This window comes from Cebus imitator, unplaced genomic scaffold, assembly GCF_001604975.1.
Source record: "Cebus imitator isolate Cc_AM_T3 unplaced genomic scaffold, Cebus_imitator-1.0 Scaffold222, whole genome shotgun sequence".
NCBI lineage: Eukaryota > Metazoa > Chordata > Mammalia > Primates > Cebidae > Cebus > Cebus imitator.
Genome location: NW_016107537.1, coordinates 3,540,174 through 3,563,005, shown reverse-complemented (window position 1 = coordinate 3,563,005; position 22,832 = coordinate 3,540,174). Strand labels below are relative to the sequence as shown.

Below are 22,832 nucleotides of genomic sequence, written 5' to 3'. Positions count from 1 at the left end.
CTTTTGTGAGGAAGGAATTTGTACACATTAGTCAAGTATCTGACACAGTTAACATTTTAATAAAGAAAAACCTTATATACACATGTGTGAGAATGGGATTGTACAGATTTCACAATATAGTGGTGATGGGAATAAAGAAGAAACAAATGTAAAGGGCAAAGAATGAAGTCCACCAATATGGATATTAGATTAATGAATGAAAAAAGAGTGTATGCCAAATTGGGCAGGTATAAACAAAGAAAGCTAGCTAGGTAATTTGGAGGTTTCTGATGAGGAGACGTGTGGGAAGTCACTTTATGGGAAGCAGAAGTTAGAAGGATGAGGGTGACCCACAGGATTCCATTTCTTCTCCCTAGAAGTTTTGGACATCAATGATATGTGCTTTGTTCACATCAGTTAGCATATTGGGATGCACTTTAATCCAGAAAATTGTTTTTTTTTTTTTTCTTTAGGAAAGCTGTGTTTGCTTAGGTAGTTATTTCATAAAAGGACCTGAGATGCCCCTATGGTATATAATATCAAACTAGCTTTAGAAACAAAGGAATCAAAGAATGTATTTCTTGAGCACTAAAAGGGCAAATTCCAATAATCTTGGCAATCATTTTATATATATGTGTGTGTGTATATATATATATATATACACACACACACACACACACACACACACACACATATGTCTTATTAACCAATCAAATATGTTTATTTTCTTAACCAACCAAATATATATATAAATATATATATGTTATATATTTAAATATTATATGTTATATATATTATTTATATATCAATATATATAATTTAATATATCAATATATATAAATAATATATAATTATATATATAATATATATTTGGTTATTAACAAGTCTCTGGTGATTTAAAGATTTTGTTTAATTTGTTTTCATGGGAGTCTGATTGCACATTATTTCTTTGATGCGTATGTTTTGGCAAAAGTGGGTGAAGAGATGGGAAGAAGGCTAAACTGCTGAATCCAGGAAACGTAGGAATTTCAGACTTCATGAGTATAAAGAAAGTGATTTTTGAAATTTAAGACTAAGTATAAGTGAACTTATTTCAGATGCATTTAGAATATTTGCATAAAAGATGATTTTGGCTGCTCCAGGAACTACTGGAAACAGGAAAGAGTGCTAGAATTGGGCTAAACCACACTGACTCATTGCTCCTCTGTTACGTTGGTATCAGAGATGTATGTTTTATTGATATTAGTTATTCAAATGAGTTAAATGTGAATATGCACATATTGCCTTGTTTTTCAAGGCAATAACTTTTGGATGAAATAGCAATTTGAGGAAAATGCTTTAGAGAATAACATGATAAATATGTCCCAGATATTCTGGTACGTTGTGTATTCTTTCTCCTTGGTTTCGAAGAACATCTTGATTTCTGCCTTCATTTCATTGTTTATCCAGTCAACTTTCAAGAGCCAGTTGTTCAGTTTACATGAAGTTGTGTGGTTCTGGTTTAGTTTCTTAATCCTGAGTTCTAATTTGATTGCACTGTGGTCTGAGAGACTGTTTGTTATTATTTCTGTTCTTTTGCATTTGCTGAGGAGTGATTTACTTTCAATTATGTGGTCAATTTTAGAATAGGTGCAATGTGGTGCTGAGAATGCATATTCTGTGGATTTGGGGTGGAAAGTTCTGAAGATGTCTTTTGGATTTGCTTGATCCAGATCTGAGTTCACATCCTTGATATCCTTGTTAATTTTCTGTCTCATTGATCTGTCTAATATTGACATTGGAGTGTTAAAGTCTCCCACTACTATTGTGTGGGAGTCTAAGTCTCTGTAGGTCATTAAGAACTTGCTTTATGTATCTGGGTGCTCCTGTATTGGGTGCATATATATTTAGGACTGTTAGCTCTTCTTGGTGCATTGATTCTTTTACCATTATGTAATGCCTTTCTTTCTTTTGATCTTTGTTGGTTTAAAGTCTATTTTGTCACAGACGAGGATTGTAACTCCTGCTTTTCTTTGCTCTCCATTTGCTTGGTAAATCTTCCTCCATCCCTTTATTTTGAGCCTGTGTGTGTCCTTGCACATGAGATGGGTTTCCTGAATACAGCACACTGACAGGTTTTGACTTTTTATCCAATTTGCCAGTCTGTGTCTTTTGATTGGGGCATTTAGCCCATTTATATTTAAGGTTAATATTGTTATGTGTGAATTTGATCCTGCCATTTTGATGCTAGCTGGTTGTTTTGCCCGTTAGTTGATGCAGTTTCTTCATTGTGTCGATGGTCTTTACCATTTGGTACGTTTTGGAGTGGCTGGTACTGGTTGTTCATTTTTATGTTTAGTGCTTCTTTCAGGAGCTCTTGTAAGGCAGGGCTGGAGGTAATGAATCTCTGAGCAATTGCTTGTTTGTAAAGCATGTTGTTTCTCCTTTGCTTAAGAAGCTTAGTTTGACCGGATATGAAATTCTAGGTAGAAAGTTCTTTTCTTTAAGGATGTTGAATATTGGCCCCCACTCTCTTCTGGCTTGGAGGGTTTCTGCCGAGAGACTGCTATGAGTCTGATGGGCTTCCCTTTGTGGGTAACCCGACCTTTTTCTCTGGCTGCCCTTAGCATTTTTTCCTTCATTTCAACCCTGGTGAATCTGACAATTGTGTGCCTTGTGGTTGCTCTTCTTCAGGAATATCTTTGTGGTGTTCTCTATATTTCCTGGACTTGAATGTTGGCCTGCCTTGGTAGGTTGGGGAAGTTCTACTGGATAATATCCTGAAGAATATTTTCCAGCTTGGATTCATTCTGTCACATTCAGGTACACTGATCAAGCATAGATTAGGTCTTTTCACATAATCCCGTGTTTCTTGAAGGCTTCATTCATTTCTTTTCACTATGTTTTCTCTAATCTTACCTTCTTGTTTTATTTCATTTAGTTGATCTTCAATCTCTGATATCCTTTCTTCCGCTTGGTTGATTCGGCTACTGAAACTCGTGTAGGATTCACGAAGCTCTCGTGTTGTGTTTTTCAGCTCCAGCAAGTCGTTTATATTCTTCTCTAAGCTGTTTATTCTCATTAGCATTTTGTGAAACCTTTTTTCAAGGTACTTAGTTTCTTTGCATTGGATTAGAACATGTTCTTTTAGCTCAGAGAAATTTGTTATTACCCACTTTCTGAAGCCTGTTTGTGTCTATTCATCAGACTCATTCTCCATCCAGCTTTGTTCCCTTGCTGGTGAGGAATTGTGATCCCTTGGAGGAGAAGAGGCATTCTGGTTTTGGGTGTTTTCATCCTTTTTGCACTGGTTTCTCCCCATCTTCATGGATTTATCTACCTGTGGTCTTTGTAGTTGGTAACTTTCAGATGGGGTCTCTGAGTCGACGTCCTTTTTGTTGATGTTGAACTTATTGCTTTCTGTTTTTTAATTTTCCTCCTAACAGCCAGGCCTCTCTGCTGTAGGACTGCTGGAGGTCCACTCCAGACTGTGCTGTCCTGGGGATCACCTGTGGTGGCTGCAGAACAGTAAGGGTTGCTGCCAGTTTCTTCTTCCGTTATCTTCGTCCCAGAAGGTACCCACCAGATGTCAGCCTGAGCTCTCCTTTATGATGTATTTCTTTGGATATACAGGGGTTGGGAGCTGCTTGAGGAGACAGTCTGTCCCTTATAGGAACTCAAATGCTGAGCTGGGGCACTGTTGTTCCATTTAGAGCTGCTGGGCAGGTATGTTTAAGTCTACTGTAGCGGAAATTAAAACCTCCTCTCTTCCAAGGTGCTCTGTCCTGGGAAGGTGGGGCTTTATCTGTAAGTTCCTGACATGCTGCTGCCTTTTTTCAGAGATGCCCTTCCCAGCAAGAAGGTAGTCTAGTCACAGTCTGCCAGCAGAGATGTTGCTGAGCTGCCATGGGCTTTGCCCAGCTGCTGTGTGAACTTCCTTGCAGTTTTGTTTACATAGGTATGATTAGAGCTGCCTCAGTAATGGCAGTCTACCTTAGTAGTGGTGGATTGCCTCAGTAATGGTGGACTGCCTCAATAATGGCCGATTGCCTTGGTAATGGTGGACTACCTCGGTAGTGGTGGACTGCCTTGGTAATGGCTGATGCCCTTTCCCCCACCAAGCTGGACCATCCTGCATCCAGCTGCACTTGCTGCGAAACTCTCAATCCAGAGCATAGCAGATTGCTGGTCTTTGTAAGGGGTGTGACCCGCTGAGCCAGATCACCTGGCTCCATGTTTCAGCCCCCCCTTTTTTAGTTGAATGTGCAGCTCTGTATCCCAGGCATTCCAGGCACCAGTTGAAAGAGCCACCCAGATTTGTGTGTGTTTTTGTGCAAAGACCTGCAGTACCAGCTGAAACAGACATGCTGGAAACTTGTGGCATATTTCAGCTTGGGAATTTCCTGGTCTGTGGGCAGTAAAAACTCATTTGGGAATGCGGTGATGACTAATCCTCTGCATTGTTCTTGCTGGGAACTACACTCCAGAACTGTTCCTATTTGGCCGTCTTAGTCTAGAGGGAAATTTATAGCAGTAAACGCCCACATGAGAAGCAAGGAAAGATCTAAAATTGACACTCTATCATCAAAATTAAATGAGCTAGAGGAGCAAGATCAAAAAAACTCAGAAGCTAGCAGAAAACAAGAAATAACAGGATCAGCACAAAACTGAAGGCGATAAACACACACACAAAATCCTTCAAAAATCAATAAATCCATGAGCTGGTTTTTTGAAAACATAAACAAAATACACAGACTGCTAGCCAGATAAATAGAAAAAAAAGAGAGAAGAATCAAATAGATGCAATAAAAAATGATAAAGGGGCTATCACCATTGATTCCACAGAAATACAAACTACCATCAGAGATTACTACAGACAGCTCTATGCATGTAAACCAGTAAACCTGGAAGAAATGGATAAATTCCTGGACACATGCACCCTTCTAAGCCTAAACCAGGAAGAAGTTGAAACCTTCAAGAGACCAAAACAAGGGCTGAAGTTGAGGCAGCAATTAATAGCCTACCAACCAAAAAAAGCCCAGGTCCAGATGGGTTCACAGCCAAATTGTACCAGGTGTACAAAGATGAGCTGGTACCACTCCTTCTGAAACTATTCCCAACAATTCAAAAAGAGGGAATCCTTCTCAATTTTATGAGACCAACATCATCCTGATACCAAAACCTGGCAGAGACCCAAAAAAACAAGAAAACTTCAGGCTAATATCCATGATGAACATAGATACAAAAATCCTCAGTAAAATACTGGCACACTGATTGCAAAAGCAAATCAAAAAGCTTATCCAACACGATCAAGTAGGCTTCATCCTGGGGATGCAAAGCTGGTTCAACATACGCAAGCCTATAAACATAACCCACCACATAAACAGAACCAAAGACAAAAACCACATGGTTATCTCAATAGATGTAGAGAAGACCTTTGACAAAATTCAACAGCCCTTTATGCGAAAAACTCTCAATAAACTAGGTATAGATGAAACGCATCTCAAAACAATAAAAGCTATTTATGACAAACCCACAGCCAATATCATACTGAATGGGCAAAAACCGGAGGTACTTCCTTTGAAATCTGGCACTAGACAAGGATGCCCTCTCTCACAACTCCTATTCAATAGAGTATTGGAAATTCTAGCCAGAGCAACCAGACAAGAAAAAGAAATAAAGGGTATTCAATTAGGAAAGGAGGAAGTCAAATTGTCTCTATTTGCAGACAAAATGATTATATATTTAGAAGACCCCATCCTCTCAGCCCAAAATCTCCTTAAACTCATAAGCAACTTCAGCAAAATCTGAGGATACAAAATCAATGTGCAGAAATCACAAGCATTCCTATATACCAATAGCAGACTAAAAGACAGCCAAATCAAGAACGAACTGCCATTCACAATTGCTACAAAGAGAATAAAATACCTGGGAATACAACTAGCAAAGAATGTAAAGGAACTCTTTAAGGAGAACTACAAACCACTGCTCAAGGACGTAAGAGAGGACACAAACAGATGGAAAAACATTCCATGCTTATGGTTAGGAAAAATCAATATGATGAAAATGGCCATACTGTCCAAAATAATTTATAGATTCAATGCTATCCCTATCAAGCTACCAATGCCTTCTTCACAGAACTGGAAAAAACCACTTTAAACTTCATATGGAACTAAAACAGGGCCTGCATAGATAGCCAAGGCAATCCTAAGCAAAAAGAACAAAGCTGGAGGTATCAAGCTACCTGACTTCAAACTATACTACAAGGTTACAGCTATCAAAACAGCATGGTACTGGTACCAAAACAGAGAGATAGACCAATGGAACAGAAGAGAGACCTCAGAGGCAACGCCACACATCTATGACCATCTGATCTTTGACAAACCTGACAAAAACAGGCAATGGGGAAAGGATTCCCTGTTTAATAAATTGGCATTGGGAAAACTGGCTAGCCATGTGCAGGAAACAGAAACTGGACCCCTTCCTGACAACTTACACTAAAATTAACTCCAGATGGATTAAAGACTTAAACATAAGATGTAAAACCATAAAAGTCCTAGAAGAAAACCTAGGCAAAACCATTCAGGACATAGGCATAGGCAAGGACTTCATGACTAAAACACCAAAAGCATTGGCAACATAAGCCAAAATAGACAAATGGGATCTAACTAAACTCCAGAGCTTCTGTACAGTAAAAGAAATAATCATGAGAGTGAACCAGCAACCAACAGAATGGGAAAAAATTTTTGCAATCAACCCATCTGACAAAGGGCTTATATCCAGAATCTACAAAGAACTAAAACAGATTTACAAGAAGGAAACAAACCCATTCAAAAGTGAGCGAATGATATGAATGGATACTTTTCAAAAGAAGACATTTATGAGACCAACAAACGTGAAAAAATGCTCATCATCACTGGTCATTAGAGAAATGCAAATCAAAACCACATTGAGATACCATATCACGCCAGTTAGAATGGCGATCGTTAAAAAATCTAGAGACAACAGATGCAGGAGAGGATGTCGAGAAATAGGAACAGTTTTACACTGTTGGTGGGAGTGCAAATTAGTTCAACCATTGTGGAAGATAGTGTGGCAATTCCTCAAAGACCTAGAAATAGAAATTCCATTTGACCCAGCAACCCCATTACTGGGTATATATCCAAAGGATTATAAGTCGTTCTATTATAAAGACACATGCACATGTATGTTCATTGCGGCACCATTTACAATAGCAAAGACCTGGAACCAACCCAAATGCCCATCAATGATAGACTGGACAAGGAAAATGTGGCACATATACACCATGGGATACTGTGTAGCCATAAAACATGATGAGTTTGTGTCATTTGTAGGGATATGGATGAATCCGGAAGCCATCATTCTCAGCAAACTGACACAAGAACAGAAAATCAAATACTGTGTGTTCTCACTCATAGGCAGGTGTTGAGCAATGAGAACACATGGACACAGGGAGGGGAGCATCACACACTGGGGTCTGTTGGTAGGGGGATTAGGGGAGGGATAATATGGGGAGAAATGCCAGATATAGGTGATGGGGGGATGGAGGCAGCAAACCACATTGTGATGTATGTACCTATGCAATAATCCAGCATGTTCAGCACATGTACCCCAGAACCTAAAGTACAACTATATATATATATATATATATATATATATGTACATATAAATAAAACATTTCAGTTAGACATGAAGAATAAGTCCAAGAAATCTATTGTACAGCATGATAATTATAATCTATTGTACAACATGATGAGTATAATTAATAACAATTTATTACTGAAAATTGAAGATCAGATTTTAAGCAGTCTTCACCACAAAAAAATAAGGATGGGAAATAATTCACATGATAATTAGCTTGCTTGAGCCATTCTACAGTGTATAACTGTTTTAAGACATCACGTTTTGCACAATAAGTATTTATAATAAAAAGAGAACAACATGATACTACAAACCTATTTTAGAAACAAAAATAATATTGAATTCATTGACTCTTATAAAATGGCCATTTTCAATAACTATTGGAGTGATTTCCAAAAGTAAAAGCTTATTCATATCTAATGCTTGTAGCAACTTTATTTTGTGTAAGAATGTCAAATTTGATAATTTATTATACTTTTTGATGAGGTTTATATGTTATACCTAGTTGCTATGAGTGGATGAAGAAACTTTTGAAGCCTAAACGAGAAGATAAAAGAAATGTGAACACAGAGTTTCACCATATGTGTGCGACAAATAATTAATATTACATACTAGAATTTACTAAACACATATTCAGGCTGATCAGTCCAGAACACTTCCACTCAGGACTTGTCAAAGTATACATTCAACTAAAGTGTCATTGCCATTGTGTACCTTTCCAGTTATCAGGCAAGTTAAAGAACATCATGAATATTTATAGTATAATGGTATAAATCCTTCTGATGTTCTGCATGAAAGACAAGTGAAAGTGTGTACCACCTGTTTGACATTGATTCCAGGATGTACCAGTTGTTTCTCTGATTTCAGATCACATTTGTCCTCATGACTTGGCATATCCACATTGATACTGACAATGTTTTAGTTTTAGACATATGACAAATGATATCACATTTCAAATTGTAAGAGTATATTTTGTGAAGCCTGTATTCATGTTTTCTTCAGTGTATTTCTGTCATGTTCCTATTCCAAGCCACAAAGTATAAAACATCAACGACTATACTAATACAGGCAGGAAAATACTGCTTGATTGTAACACTGCATGAAAGTATGGATAAGTATGGAAAGTATGGATAACTATCATATTTACATATGAGCGATTATGTATGAAAGTATGGATAACTATTATATTTACCTATGAGCGATTATGTATCCCTTTTTCTTTTTAGTGTCTTCTCAGAAACAACCAACTTTGAAGGTAATTACACTCTCATTTATGTTTATAATTGTTAACTGTATAGTCTGTAAAATATACTTTATGTATTGAATATTTTGTTTCAAATCCTATTCAGGCTGCAACTGACAAGAAAGATTCTGTTTCGAATATAGCCACAGAAATAAAGGATGAACAAAAATCTGGGACAGGTAATTTTGTAATACACATTTAATGTCATGTTCACTTAAGATAGAAAAGAGCTTCTTTTCCCTGAATAAATCAGCAGGGTCTAATTGAAGCTGCACCTTCTGATTCAGCAGGCCTGAGATTATGCACTTGTAGTAAGTTCTCCGGTGACACTGATGCTGCTGATCCTTGGCCATGATCTGAGTAGTAAGATTGTAAACTTCTCTACATTGAAATTGGGAAGAAAAACCATTAAAGAGCAGTGCAAGACATACCAGGCTCAGGGGACAGCATAATGTTACTTTAATTCTACAGCATTTTTCCATCAAGAGGGAAAAAAGAAAGAGATGAAGTAACGGAAATTACCAGCATCTGATCGTATTGCTAAAACTATAAGAAAGAACTGATCGTAATGACCCATAACACTGTAGAATGAGAACTGATGAGACCACTGATATGGCAATTATTGTTCTCAAGAAGGATGGATTGTGAGGCCGGAAGGAGGGAAAATAAGAAGTTATTTATGTGATTTTTTTTGGTTTCTGCTGGGGAAACCTGTGGGAACTCACTTCAGATACATTAAGGATATTTTGTATAAGAAGATTTGGTTTTGGCTGCTCCAATATTGGAAGCAGGAAACAATGCTAGAATTGAGATAAACTACAGTGACTCATTACTCCTCTTTGCTACTGTTGGGCAACAGAGATGTATATTTTGTTGATATTAGTTATTTAAATGAGATAATCATGAATATGCATACATTGGCTTTGTTTTCCAGAGAGATAACTTTTGGATGAAATAGCAATTTGAGGAAAATGCTTTAGAGAATAATGTGATATATCAATCCAGACTATTTTAGAAACAAAAATAATGCTGAATTCATTAATTGACTCTGATAGTCATTTTTAATGGATGTTGGAGTGATTTCCAAATGTAAAAGCTTATTCATACATATTCATATCTAATGCTCTTAACAACTTTATTTTGTATAAGTATGTCAAATTTAACAGTTTATTTTACTTTTTGATGAGGTTTATATATTATGACTTGTTGCCATGAGTGGCTGAAGAAACATTCTGAAGGCAAACTAGAGGATACGACTGTAGGCATATTAATACACAACATGGGTGTGAGAAATAAAGCATATTATATACTATGATTCACCAAACATATATCCAAGCCGATCAATCCAGGACACTTCCACTGAGGACTTGTAAAGTGTACATTCAACTAAAGTGTCATTGTCATTGTGTACCTGCTCAATTATGAGGCAAGTAGAAGAGCATGATGAATGTTTGTAGTATAATGATATAACTCCTTCTGATGTCTTGCATGAAAGATATGTGGAAGTATGTACCACCTGCTTTGACATTGACTCCCAGGTGTATGAGTTGCTCCTTTGATTTTAGATCACATTTTACCTAATCACTCGGCATATTCACATTGATAATGACACTTTTTTTGGTTGTAATAGACATACGAAGAATAATATTACATTTGAAGTTGGAAGTATACCTTTTGTTAAGACTGTACTCTTGTTTTCTACAGTATATATCTATCATGTTCCAAGACACACAGTATAAAACATCAAAGCCTACACTAATACAGGCAGGAAAATACAGCTTGTTGCAAACACTTCATGAATGTATGGATAACTTTATCATTTTACTTATGATTGATTATACCTTTTTTTTTAGATTCTTCTCAGAAACAACAGACTTTGAAGGTAATTATACTCTCATTTTTGTTTTGAACTATTAACTCTTATAGTCTATGAAATATACTTTATGTATTGATTCTTTTGCCTCAATTCCCATTCAGGCTATAAGTGTCAAGACAGATTCTGTTTCAAATATAACCACAGAAATAAAGGATGGAAAAAAACCCAGGACAGGTAATTTTGTGATACACAGCTAATGTCATGTTCACTCAAGTTAGGAGAGAACTTCTCTTCCATGAATAAATCAGTGAGGGCCCATTCAAGCTGCACATTCTGATTCAGCAGGCCTGAGATTCTGCATTTCTTGGGTGACACTAATACTGCTGGTCGTTGGCCATGAGCTGAGAAGTAAGATTATAGACTTCCCTACGTTGGCCACTGATGTAATAATTATATTTATCAAGGAGGAGGGATTGTGAGGCAGGAAGGAGGGAAAAGAAGAAGTGATATATGTAATTTTGGGGTTCTACTGAAGAAACCTAGTGAACTCACTTCAGAAGCATTTAGAATATTTACCTAAAAGAATATTTTATTCTGGCTACTTCAGGAACTACTGGAAGCAGGAAAGAGTTCTAGAATTGGGATAAACCACACTGACTCATTACTTCTTGTTACTATTGGGCATCATAGATACATATTTTGTTGATTTTAGTTATAAAAATGAGATAAACTTGAACATGAATACATTGGCTTGTTGTCCAAGGAATTAACTCTTGTATAAATAGCTATTTAATGAAAATTCTGTAGAGAATAACATGGTACTCCAGATAAGACTATTTTGGAAACAAAACTAATGTTGAATTCATTATTAGAATTCTAATAGGGTTATTTTTAATGAATGTTGGAGTGATTTTTGAATGTAAAAGTTTATTAGTGTCCAATGCTTGTACTAGTTTTACTTTGTAAAAGTATGTCAAAATTGATAATTAATGATACTTTTCATTAAGGTTTATATATTATACCTTTTTGCCATGGGTGGATGAAGAAACTTTCAGAAGGCTAAACTACAGGATACAAGAAATGTAGGCACATTATTACACCACATGGTTGTGAGAAATAATGAATATTATCTGCTAGGATTGACCAAACATATATCAAAGCTGATCCATTTAGGACTCTTCCAATGAAGAGATGTGAAGTGTATGTTCAACTGAAGTGTCATCACAATTGTATACTTTCTCAGTTTGCAAGTTAAAGAGCATGATGAATGTTTGTAGCATAATGGTATAAATCCTTCTGATGTCTTGCATGAAAGATATGCGGGAGTATGTACCACCTGCTTTGACATTGATTCACAGGTGTATGAGTTGCTCCTCTGATTTTAGAGCACATTGGTCCTCGTCACTTGGCATATCCACATTGATATTGACACTGCTTTATTTGAGTTTTAGACATATGACAAATCATATCACATTTGACTGTGTAAGTGTATATATTTTGAAGACTGTATTCCTGTTTTCTTCAGTGTATTTCTGTCATGTTGCTGTCCCAAGACACAAAGTATAAAGTATCAAAGCCTACACTAATACAGGCAGCAGGATACAGCTTGATGGTAACACTGCATGAATGTACTGATAACTTTATTATATTTACATATGATTGATTATGTATACCATTTGCTTTTCAGTGTCTTCTCAGAAACAATCTGCCTGGAAGGTAATTACTCTTTCATTTATATTTAAAAATATTAACTATATAGTCTATCAAATATATATTATGTATTGATTACTTTACTTCTCATCCCATTCAGGCTCTGTTTAAAAGGAAAGTTTCTCTTTCAAATATAGCCACAGGAATAGCAGATGGGCAAAAATCTGGAGCAGGTAATTTAACAATACACATTTAATGTCATGATCACTCAAGATAGAACTTCCCCCCCTCCCCAAATAAATCATCAGGGTGCTCATTGAAGCTACACATTTTTATTCAACAGGCCTGAGATTCTGCATTTGTAATAAGTTCTCAGGTGATGCTGATGCTGCTGTTCCTTGGCCATGTTCCGAGTAGTAAGATTATAGACTTCCCTACATTGAAATTGGGAAGAAGAAACATTGGAGAGCAGGCAAGGCATAAGCAGCTCAGGGGACAGCATAAATTTTCTTTAATTCTACAGTATGTTTTCATCAAGAGTGGAAGGAGAAAGAGATTAAGTAATAGAAATTATAGTCGTCAAATTGTATTGCTCAAACCAGAGGAAAGATGTGACCATAATAAATGATAAACACTGTAGAATGAGAACTAGAGACCACTGATGTAGTAATTATGTTTCTCAAGGAAGAGGGAGTGTGAGGCTGGAAGGAGGGAAAAGAAGAAGTTATTTATTTAATTTGAGGGTTCCTGCTGAGGAAACCTAAGTGAACTCACTTCAGATGCATTTAGAATATTTGCATAAAAGAAGATTTGGTTTTGGCTGCTCCAGGAGCTACTGGAAGCAAGAAAGAGTGCTAGAATTGGGTAAACTACACTGACTCATTACTCCTGTTTGTTACTATAGGGCATCAGATATACATGCTTTGTTGATATTAGTTATTAGAATGAGGTAAAGGTGAATATGCATACAGTGGTTTTGTTTTTCAAGGAGCTCACTCTTGGTTATAATAGCAATTAAATGAAAAGTTTTTAAAGGATAACATGCTACTTCAAACAAGATTATTTTAAAATCAAAAATAATTGTTGAATTCATTAGTTGACTCCTAAAGTGGTTATTTTCAATGAATATTGGAGTAATTTCCAAATGTAAAAGCTTCCTCATATTAATTGCTTGTAGCACTGTTCTTTTGTGTAAGTATGTCAAATTTGATAATTTATTATACTTTTTGATGGTTTACATGTTATGCCTTCTTGTCATGAGTCAATGAATAAACTTTCAGATGGCTATACTAGAGGATACAAAAAATGTAGGCACATTATTACACCACATGGGTGTGATAAATAAAGCATATTGTATATTAGAATTCACCAAACATATATCTAAGCTGATCATTCTGCTACACTTCCGCTGAGGACTTGTGAAGCATATATTCAACTAAAATGTCATAGTCATTGTGTACCTGCTCAATTATCAGGCAAGTAGAAGAGCATGATGAATATTTGTAGTATAATGGTATAAATCCTTCTGATGTCTAGCATGAAAAACATGCAGTAGTATGTAGGCATTGATTCCCAGGTGTATGAGTTGCTCCTCTGATTTTAGATTACATTTTACTTCATCACTCGGCATATCCACCTTTATAATGGCATTTTTTATTAAAGTAATACATGTGAAGAATAAGATTACATTTGAAATTGAAAGTGTATATTTCGTGAAGACTGTACTCCTGTTTTCTTCAGTGTATTTCTGTCAGTTCCTGTCCCACGACACAAAGTATAAAACATCAAAGTCAACACTAATACAGGCAGGAAAATACAGCTTGTTGCAAACACTTCATGAATGTGTGGTTAACTTTATCATACTAACTTATGATTGATTATGTATACTTTTTTTTCAGAGTCTTCTCAGAAACAACTGGCCTTGAAGGTATTTGTACTCTCATTTATGTTTTGAACTATTAACTCTTATAGTCTATGAAATATACTTTTTATATTGATTATTTTGTTTCAAATCCCATTTAGACTACAAGTGACAAGAAAGATTCTGTTTCGAATATAGCCACAGAAACAAAGGATGTACAAAAATCTGGGACAGGTAATTTTGCAATACATAGTTAATGTCATGTTCACTCAAGATAGAAGAGAACTTCTCTTCCATGAACAAATTAGCGGAGGGCTCATTGAAGCTGCACATTCTGATTCAGCAGGCCTGAGATTCTGAATTTGTAATAAGTTCTTAGTTGATGCCGATGCTGCTGGTCCTTGACCATGATCTGAGTAGTAAGCTTACAGACTTTATTACATTGAAATTGGGAAGAACCATTAAAGAGCAGTTCAGGACATACCAGGCTCAGGGGCAGCATAATTTTGCTTTAATTCTACAGCATGTTTTCTTCAAGAGGGAAAAAATGAAAAGATATGAAGTAACAGAAATTATAAGCATCAGATCATATTGCTAAAACCAGAAGGAAGAAGTGATCCTAATAATCCATAAACACTGTAGAAGGAAAATTAAAGAGACCACTGATGTAATAATTATTTTCCTCAAGGAAGAAAGATTGTGAGGCAAGAAGGAGGGAAAAGAATTTATTTATGTAATTTTGGGATTTCTGCTGAGGAAGCCTGAGTGAACTCACTTCAGATGCACTTAGACTATTTTCATAAAAGAAGATTTGATTTTGGCTTCTCTAGGAACTACTGGAGGCAGGAAAGAGTGCTAGAAATGGGATAAACTATCCTGACTCATCACTTTTCTGTGTTACTATTAGGCATCAGAGATATATGTTTTGTTGATATTATTCAAATGGAATAAACAGGAATATGCATACATTGGCTTTTTTTTTTCAAAGAGCTAACTTTTGGATAAAAAAGTAATTTGTGAAATGCTTTAGAGAACAACATTATATGTCAAACCAGAACTTTTTAGAAATAAAAATAATGTTGAATCCATTAATTGACTCTTAAAATGGTTATTTCAGTGAATATGGGAGTGATTTCTACATGTAAAGCTTCCTCATATTTAATGCTTGTAGTAACTTTATTTCGTATGTCAAATTTGATAATTTATCATACTTTTTGATGAGGTTTATGTATTATTTCTTCTTGCCACGAGTGGATGAAGAAACTTTCTGAAGGCTATACTAGAGGATGCCAGAAATGTAGTCACATTATTGTACCACATGGATATGGGAAATAAAGAATATTATACAGTAGAATTCATCAAACATATATGTAAGTTGATCAATTCAGGACACTTCCACTGGGAAGTTGTGAAGTGTACATTCAACTAAAGTGTCATTGTCGTTTTGTACCTGCTCAATTATCAGGCAAGTCAAAGAGCATGATGAATATTTGTAGTATAATGGTATAAATCCTTCTGATGTCTTGCATGAAAAACATGCGGGAGCCTTTACCATCTGCTTTGACATTGATGCCCAGGTGTATGAGTTGCCTCTCTGATATTACATCACATTGGTCCTCATTACTCAGCATATCTACATTGATAATAACAAGTTTTTATTGTAGTACTAGACATATGAAAAATATTATTACTTTTGAAATTGGAAGTTTATATTTCATGAAGACTTTATATCTATTTTCTTCAGTGTATTTCTGTTGATCCTGTTTCAAGACACCAAGTTTAAAACATCTAAACATCCCCTAATACAGGCAGGAGGATACAGCTTGGTGCTAACACTACATGAATACATGGATACCTTTATTATATTTACATATGATTGATAACATATCCCTTTTGATTTCAGTGTATGCTCAGAAACAGCTGGCCTTAAAGGTAATTACACTCTTATTTATATTTTGAACTATTAACTGTATATTCTATGAAATATATTTTATGTATTGATTATTTTATTTTACATCCCATTCAGGCTACAATTGACAAGAAAGATTCTGTTTCGAATATAGCCACAGAAATAAAGGATGGAAAAAAATCTAAGACAGGTAATTTTGCAATTCACAATTAATGTCATGTTTAGTCAAGATAGAAGCGAATGACTTTTCCCCAAAATAAATCAGTGTAGGGCTCATTGAAGCTGTACATTCTGATTCAGCAGGCCTGAGATTCTTGGGAGATGTTGGTTCTGCTGTTCCTTGGCCATGATCTAAATAGTAAGATTATAGACTTTTCTACATTGTAATTGGAAAGAAGAACCATCAGAGAGCAGTTCAAGACATAACAGTCTCAGCAGCAACATAATTTGCTTTCCATCTACAGCTATGTTTTCATAAACAGGGAAAGGAGAAAGAGATGAAGTAAATGAAATTGTAGGCACCAGATCGTATTGCTAGAACCAGACGGAAGAAGGGATCGTAATGACACATAGACATTGTAGAATGAGAACTAAGGAGATCACTGATGTAGTAATTATTTTCCTCAAGGAAGAGGAAATGTGAGTCAGGAAGGAGGGAAAAAAAGAAGTTATTTATTTAATTTTGGGATATCTGCTGAGGAAACCTGAATGAACTCATTTCAAATTCATTTCGAATATTGACATATAAGAAGATTTGATTTTGGCTGCTCCAGGAATGAATTGAAGCAGGAAAAAGTGCTATAATTGGGATTAACCACCCTCACTTATTACTCTTCTATATTACTATTAGGCATCAGAAATACATGTTTTGTTGATTTTAGTTATACAAATTAGATAAATTTGAATATGAATATATTGTCTTCATTGTTCAAGGAGCTAACTCTTGGATAAAATAGCTATTTAATGAAAATTCCCTAGAGAATAACATGATACTTTAAACAAGACTATTTTAGAAACAACAATAATGTTGAATTTATCGATTGACTCTTAAAATGTTTTTTTCAATGAATATTGGAGTGATTTTCTAATGTAAAAGATTGTTAATAACTAATCTTTGTAGGAGTTTTATTTTGTAGAAATATGTCAAAATCGATAATGATACTTTTTCTTGAGGTTTTTATATTATACCTTGTTGTCATGAGTGGATGAAGAAACTTTCAGAAAGGCTAAACTAGAGGACACAAGAAATGTAGGCACATTATTACACCACATGGGTATGAAAAATAATGAATATTATCTGCTAGGATTCACTAAACATATATCCAGCCTGATCAATTGAGGACATTTCCACTCAATTGGACTCATAAAGAGTCATGAAGTGTACATTCAATTGAAGTGTCATTGTGATTGTGTATCTTTTCAGTTATCAGGCAAGTTAAAGAGCATGATGAATGTTTGTAGTATAATGGTATAAATCCTTCTGATGTCTTTCATGAAAGACATGCAGGAGTATGTACCACCTGCTTTGACATTGATTCTCAGGTGTATAAGTTGCTCGTCTGATTTTCGATTACATTGGTCCTCATCACTCAGCATATCCACACTGATATTGATACTTTTTATTTTGGTAATATACATATGATGCATAATATCTCTTTGTAATTTTACAACTGTATATTTTGTGGAAGCCTGTATTCCTATTTTCTTCAGTATATTTCCTCATGTTCCTATTCCGAAGACATAAACAATAAAACATCAAATTCTACACTAGTACTTTTACGGGAATCAGGAGACCAGAGAGACCAATTGGTGGAACAGGAGGATTTCATTAAGGTGTGTACCAGTTCAGCAGATTTGCATTCAAAGGCTGAGCTCTGAACAAAGACAGGGCTTGACTTTTATACACAAAATACAGGAGCAGAACAAAGGCAGTTTATTAAGCAATGACAGGCCTATAACTCAGGCTTACAAATGACTTTCTCTCTGTGACCTAGATGGCCATTATCTAGGTTGCTGAAGAGCCTCACACAAACTTATCTTGCATCCTTTGCTATGGTGCCTAGATGGCTGCAATCCAGACTTGCTCAGACATATCTCATGACCTTCACTGTGCTGCTCAGATGAAAAACAGAAACTTGCAGTTATTAGCTATAGAAAACAAGTATACAATAATCTATAAACTCATAAAACTTGCAGAGCAGGGTACAGTTCCACAGAAGGGGGAAGGACTCAGGGAAGTTTGCTTATACCAAAGGAAAGGAGGAAAATTTGTTTGTCTGCCCTTGTCTCCTGCTTCAGTACAGGCAGGAGGATACAGCTTGATGCTAACACTGCATTAATGTATGGTTGGTTTTATCATAGTTACATATGATTGATTATATATCCATTTTGCTTTTCAGTGTCTTCTCAGAAACAACCGGCCTGGAAGGTAATTACCCTTTCATTTATATTTTGAATTATTAATTATATAATCTATGAAGTATATATCATGTATTGATTATTTTGTTTCTCATTCCATTCAGGCTATAATTAAAAAGAAAGTTTCTCTTTCAAATATTGCCACAGGAATAACGGTTGTTGAAAAATCTGGAGCAGGTAATTTAGCAATACATATTTAATGTCATGTGCACTCAAGATAGAAGAGAACTTCCCGCCCCTGAATAAATCAGCAGGGGGCTCTTTGAAAATGCACATTCTGATTCAGCAGGCCTGAGATTCTGCATTTCTAGTACATTCTCAGGTGATGCTAATGCTGCTGGTCCTTGGCCGTGATCTGAATAGCCAGGTTATAGACTTCTGTACATTGAAATTGGGAAGAAGAACCATTGGAAAGCAGTTCAAGACATAAGAGGATCAGGGGAAAGCATAATTTTGCTCTTATTTCATAGCATGTTTCTATGGAGAGGGGAAGGAGAAAGAGACGAAGTAATAGAAATTATAGATGTCTGATGGTACTGCTAAAACCAGAGGGAAGAAGTTGTCATAATAATCCATAAACACTGTAGAATGAGAAGCAATGTGACCACCAATGTAGTAATTATTTTCATCAAGAAAGAGGGATTACAAGGCAGGAAAGAGGAGAAGGAATAAGTTTTTTAGGTAATTTTGGGGCTTCTGCTGAGGAAACCTGGGTGAACTCACTTCAGATGTATTTAGAATATTTGCATACCAGAAGATTTGATTTCTGGCTTCTCCAGTGACTACTGGAATCTGGAAGGAACGTAGAATTGGGATAAACCACAGTGACTCATTATTCCTGTTTATTACTATTAGACATCAGAGATACATTTTTATTAGTTATTCAAATGAGTTAAAATTTAATATGAATACATTAGGTTTTTGCTAGCTTTTTTATTAAAATAGCTATTTAATGAAAATTCTTTATAAAGTGATACTCCAAACCAGACTAATTTTAGAGAAAAGTAATGTTGAATGCATTAACTGAATTCTAAAATGGTTACTTTCAGTGAATATTGTACTGATTTCCAAATATAAAAGGTTATTAATATCTAATGCCTATAGCAATTCCATTTTGCATAAGTATGTATAATTTATTGTACTTTTTAATGGGGTTTATATATTTTACCTTCTTGCTGTGAGTGGATGAAGAAACTTTCAGAAGGCTAAACTAGAGGATACAAGAAATTTAGGCACATTATTACACCACATGGTTATGATACATAAGGAATATTATCTACTAGGATTCACCGAACATATATCCACACTGCTCAATTCAGGACACTTCCACTGAAGAGATGTGAAGTGTACACTCAACTGAAGTGTCATTGTAATTGTGTGTCTTCTCAGTTATTGGGCAAGTTAAAGAGCATGATGAATGTTTGTAGTACAATGGTATAAATCCTTCTGATGTCTTGCATGAAAGATGTGCGGGAGTATGTACCACCTGCTTTGACATTGATTCCCAGGTGTATGAGTTGCTCCTCTGACTTTAAATCACATTTCTCTTATTAGCATATCCACATTGATATCAATACTTTTTTTTAATCGATAGACATGGTACATAATCTCACTTTTTAACTTGTAACTATATGTTTTTTGAAGCCTATATTCTTATTTTCTTCAGTGTATTTCTGTTATGTTACTGTCTCAAAGAAACAAACTAGAAAAACATGAAATCATAAACTAACATAAGCAAGAGTATTTAGTTTGATGCTAACACTCCATGAATGTATGATTGGCCTTACTGTATTCACATATGATTGATTATATATATTTTTTTGCTTGTTAGAATATCCTGAAAATCTTCCCACCTTGAAGGTACCCTTATTTTATATTTTTAATTATTAACATCATGTCCCTATACAACATACATCATGTGCTAATCATTTTGTTTTAAAACCCATTCAGGTTACAATTGAAAATAAAGATTCTGTTCTGAATATAGCCACCGAAATGAAGGATGTACACACATCCTTGCCAGGTAAACTTTGCAATGCAAATTTAACTCTGGAAAGAAGTACATTAATCTATTTGTAATGCTCATAGTCTTTTCATTCTCAATTATTTTTCTTTTTATGTTTTATTTCAGGATTTCATATAAATAATGTAGCTGTTATCTTTTTTATGTTTTTAAAAATGAGATTTACACACATAAGGAAAATATATTTTTAAAATACAAGGTTTTGTGTTGTGTTTTGAAATGGAATTTCGCTCTTGTTTTCCAAGCTGGAGTGCAATGGCCTAATCTTGCAACCTCCGCCTCCTGGGTTCAAGGGATTCTCCTGCCTCAGCCTCCTGAGCAGCTGGGATTAGAGGCATGCACAACTATGCCTGGCTAATTTTGTATTTTTAGTAGAGATCGGGTTTCTCCATATTGGTCAGGCTGGTCTTGAACTCCTGACCTCAGGCGACCCATCTGCCTTGGCTTCCCAAAGTGCTGGGATTACAGGAGTTAGCCGCCGCACACACACTGCACAAAATAAGGGTGTATTCAATGTTTCTACTTTTACATTTGGATACTCTGAAGCTTTCGATTTGGAATTTCAATAGTTTTTAGCAATTTAAAGAGATCAATTTTGATACTCTAAAATATTTGTTTTGCTTTAAAAGTCAATTCGAAGTACGGTTTTTATCTAATGAAATGTTTTACTTGGTAACATATTTAGCTTTTATAGGTTCTGGTCTGTTTTGTTACCCTTATTATATTAAGCCAATCAGATGTTTTGATTAGCACAGTGTGTGTCTGTGTATGTGTGTGTGTTACTTTATATATGCTTATGTTTATGGAGTAAATGAGATATTTTGATAGGGGCATACAATGTCTAATAATCACATCATGATTAATGGGTTATCCATCACCTCAAGCATTCACAATTTCTTTGTGCTGTCTTTTAATTTTTACTCCCTCAGTAATGCTAACATGTACAAGTTATTGCTGACTATAGTCATATTTTTGTACTATAAAATGCTACATTTTATTTATTGTATCTAACTATAGTTTGTACTTATTAAGTATCCTCATTTCCTACCACCCTCGCACCCTTCCTATACTGTGGTAACTTTGATTTTATTCTCCATTTCCATGAGTTCTATTTTTTAAATTTCTCACACCCACAAAGGAGTGAGAACATGTGAAGCTTTTCTTTCTTTGCCTGGATTATTTTACTTGACGTAATGCCCTCCAGTTCCATCCATGTCATTCCAAATGAGAGGATCTCATTCTTTCATATGGCTGAGGAGTATATGTATCATATTTTTTAAAACCATTTGTCTGTTGATGTACACTTAGGGTGATTCCAAATTATGGCTATTGTGAGAAGTGCTGCAATAAACACGTCAGGGCAGAATTTCTCTTTTATAATACTGATTTCCTTGCTTTTGAGTAGTTACCTAGCAATGGGATTGTTGGATCAAGTGGGTAGTTGTATTTTTAATTTTTTGAGGACTCTCTATACTGTTCTCCATAGTGGCTGTACTAATTCACAATGCCATCTATGGTGTACAAGGATTCCGCTTACTCCACATCCTCACCAGGATTTCTTAATGCCTGTCATTTGGATAAAAGCCATTTTAACTGAGGTGAGAAGATACCTAACTGTAGCTTTGATTTGCATTTCTGTAATGATTAGAGATGCTGAGAACCTTTCCATATACCTGTTTGCCATCTGACAGCAGTTCAAAACATAACAGAGTCAAAGCAAAAGTATCATTTTGCTATTATTTCTGAGCATCATTCTAGCCAGAGGGGAAGGAACAAAAATTTAGGAAATAGAAATTATACATGTAAGATACTACTGTTAAATAAAGAGGAAAGAAGGGGTGGGAATAATTCATGAAAGTTATAGAGAAGTTTTGACATTAATCAAGTTAAATGTATTTGAACTAATAAACTTTGATTTTATTAAGAAACCTATTTTTTATAAGATCTCAATTCCATGAAAGTACCTTAGAGATAAGCATGATATATCAAATCAAGTTAATTTTAGAAACAAAAAGTTATAGCATTCATTATTTGAATAACAAAGCTGATATATTCAGTGAATATTGCACTGATTTTGAAGTATAAAAAGTTAATGTCTGACAATTAAATTTTTCATTTTTGACTATTATTTACACATTGGAAGCTTATTATACACTATTTTGATGTTTTTAAAAATCTTCTTGCATGAGTGGATCAAGAAACTTTTTGACAGGGCCAAACTATAGGATATGAGCAATATAGTAGTAGCCCACCTGAGACTGAAAAAAAAAATGAATAGGTCTATTATTATTC

The 22,832-nt window shown here is 35.2% G+C and overlaps 1 protein-coding gene across 1 annotated transcript in view; it reads left to right on the top strand.

Annotated features, from left to right (window-relative positions):
• LOC108281196 (ankyrin repeat domain-containing protein 36B-like) overlaps window positions 1–22,832 on the top strand; it is a 97,526-nt gene that overhangs the window by 55,035 nt on the left and 19,659 nt on the right. Inside the window, exons 16-27 of the mRNA XM_037727202.1 lie at window positions 8,847–8,875; window positions 8,970–9,042; window positions 10,717–10,745; window positions 10,841–10,913; window positions 12,367–12,395; window positions 14,352–14,424; window positions 16,094–16,122; window positions 16,217–16,289; window positions 18,499–18,527; window positions 18,622–18,694; window positions 20,349–20,377; window positions 20,468–20,540. Coding sequence (XP_037583130.1) covers window positions 8,847–8,875; window positions 8,970–9,042; window positions 10,717–10,745; window positions 10,841–10,913; window positions 12,367–12,395; window positions 14,352–14,424; window positions 16,094–16,122; window positions 16,217–16,289; window positions 18,499–18,527; window positions 18,622–18,694; window positions 20,349–20,377; window positions 20,468–20,540 — 612 coding nt within the window. The remainder of the gene's footprint in view (window positions 1–8,846; window positions 8,876–8,969; window positions 9,043–10,716; window positions 10,746–10,840; window positions 10,914–12,366; window positions 12,396–14,351; window positions 14,425–16,093; window positions 16,123–16,216; window positions 16,290–18,498; window positions 18,528–18,621; window positions 18,695–20,348; window positions 20,378–20,467; window positions 20,541–22,832) is intronic.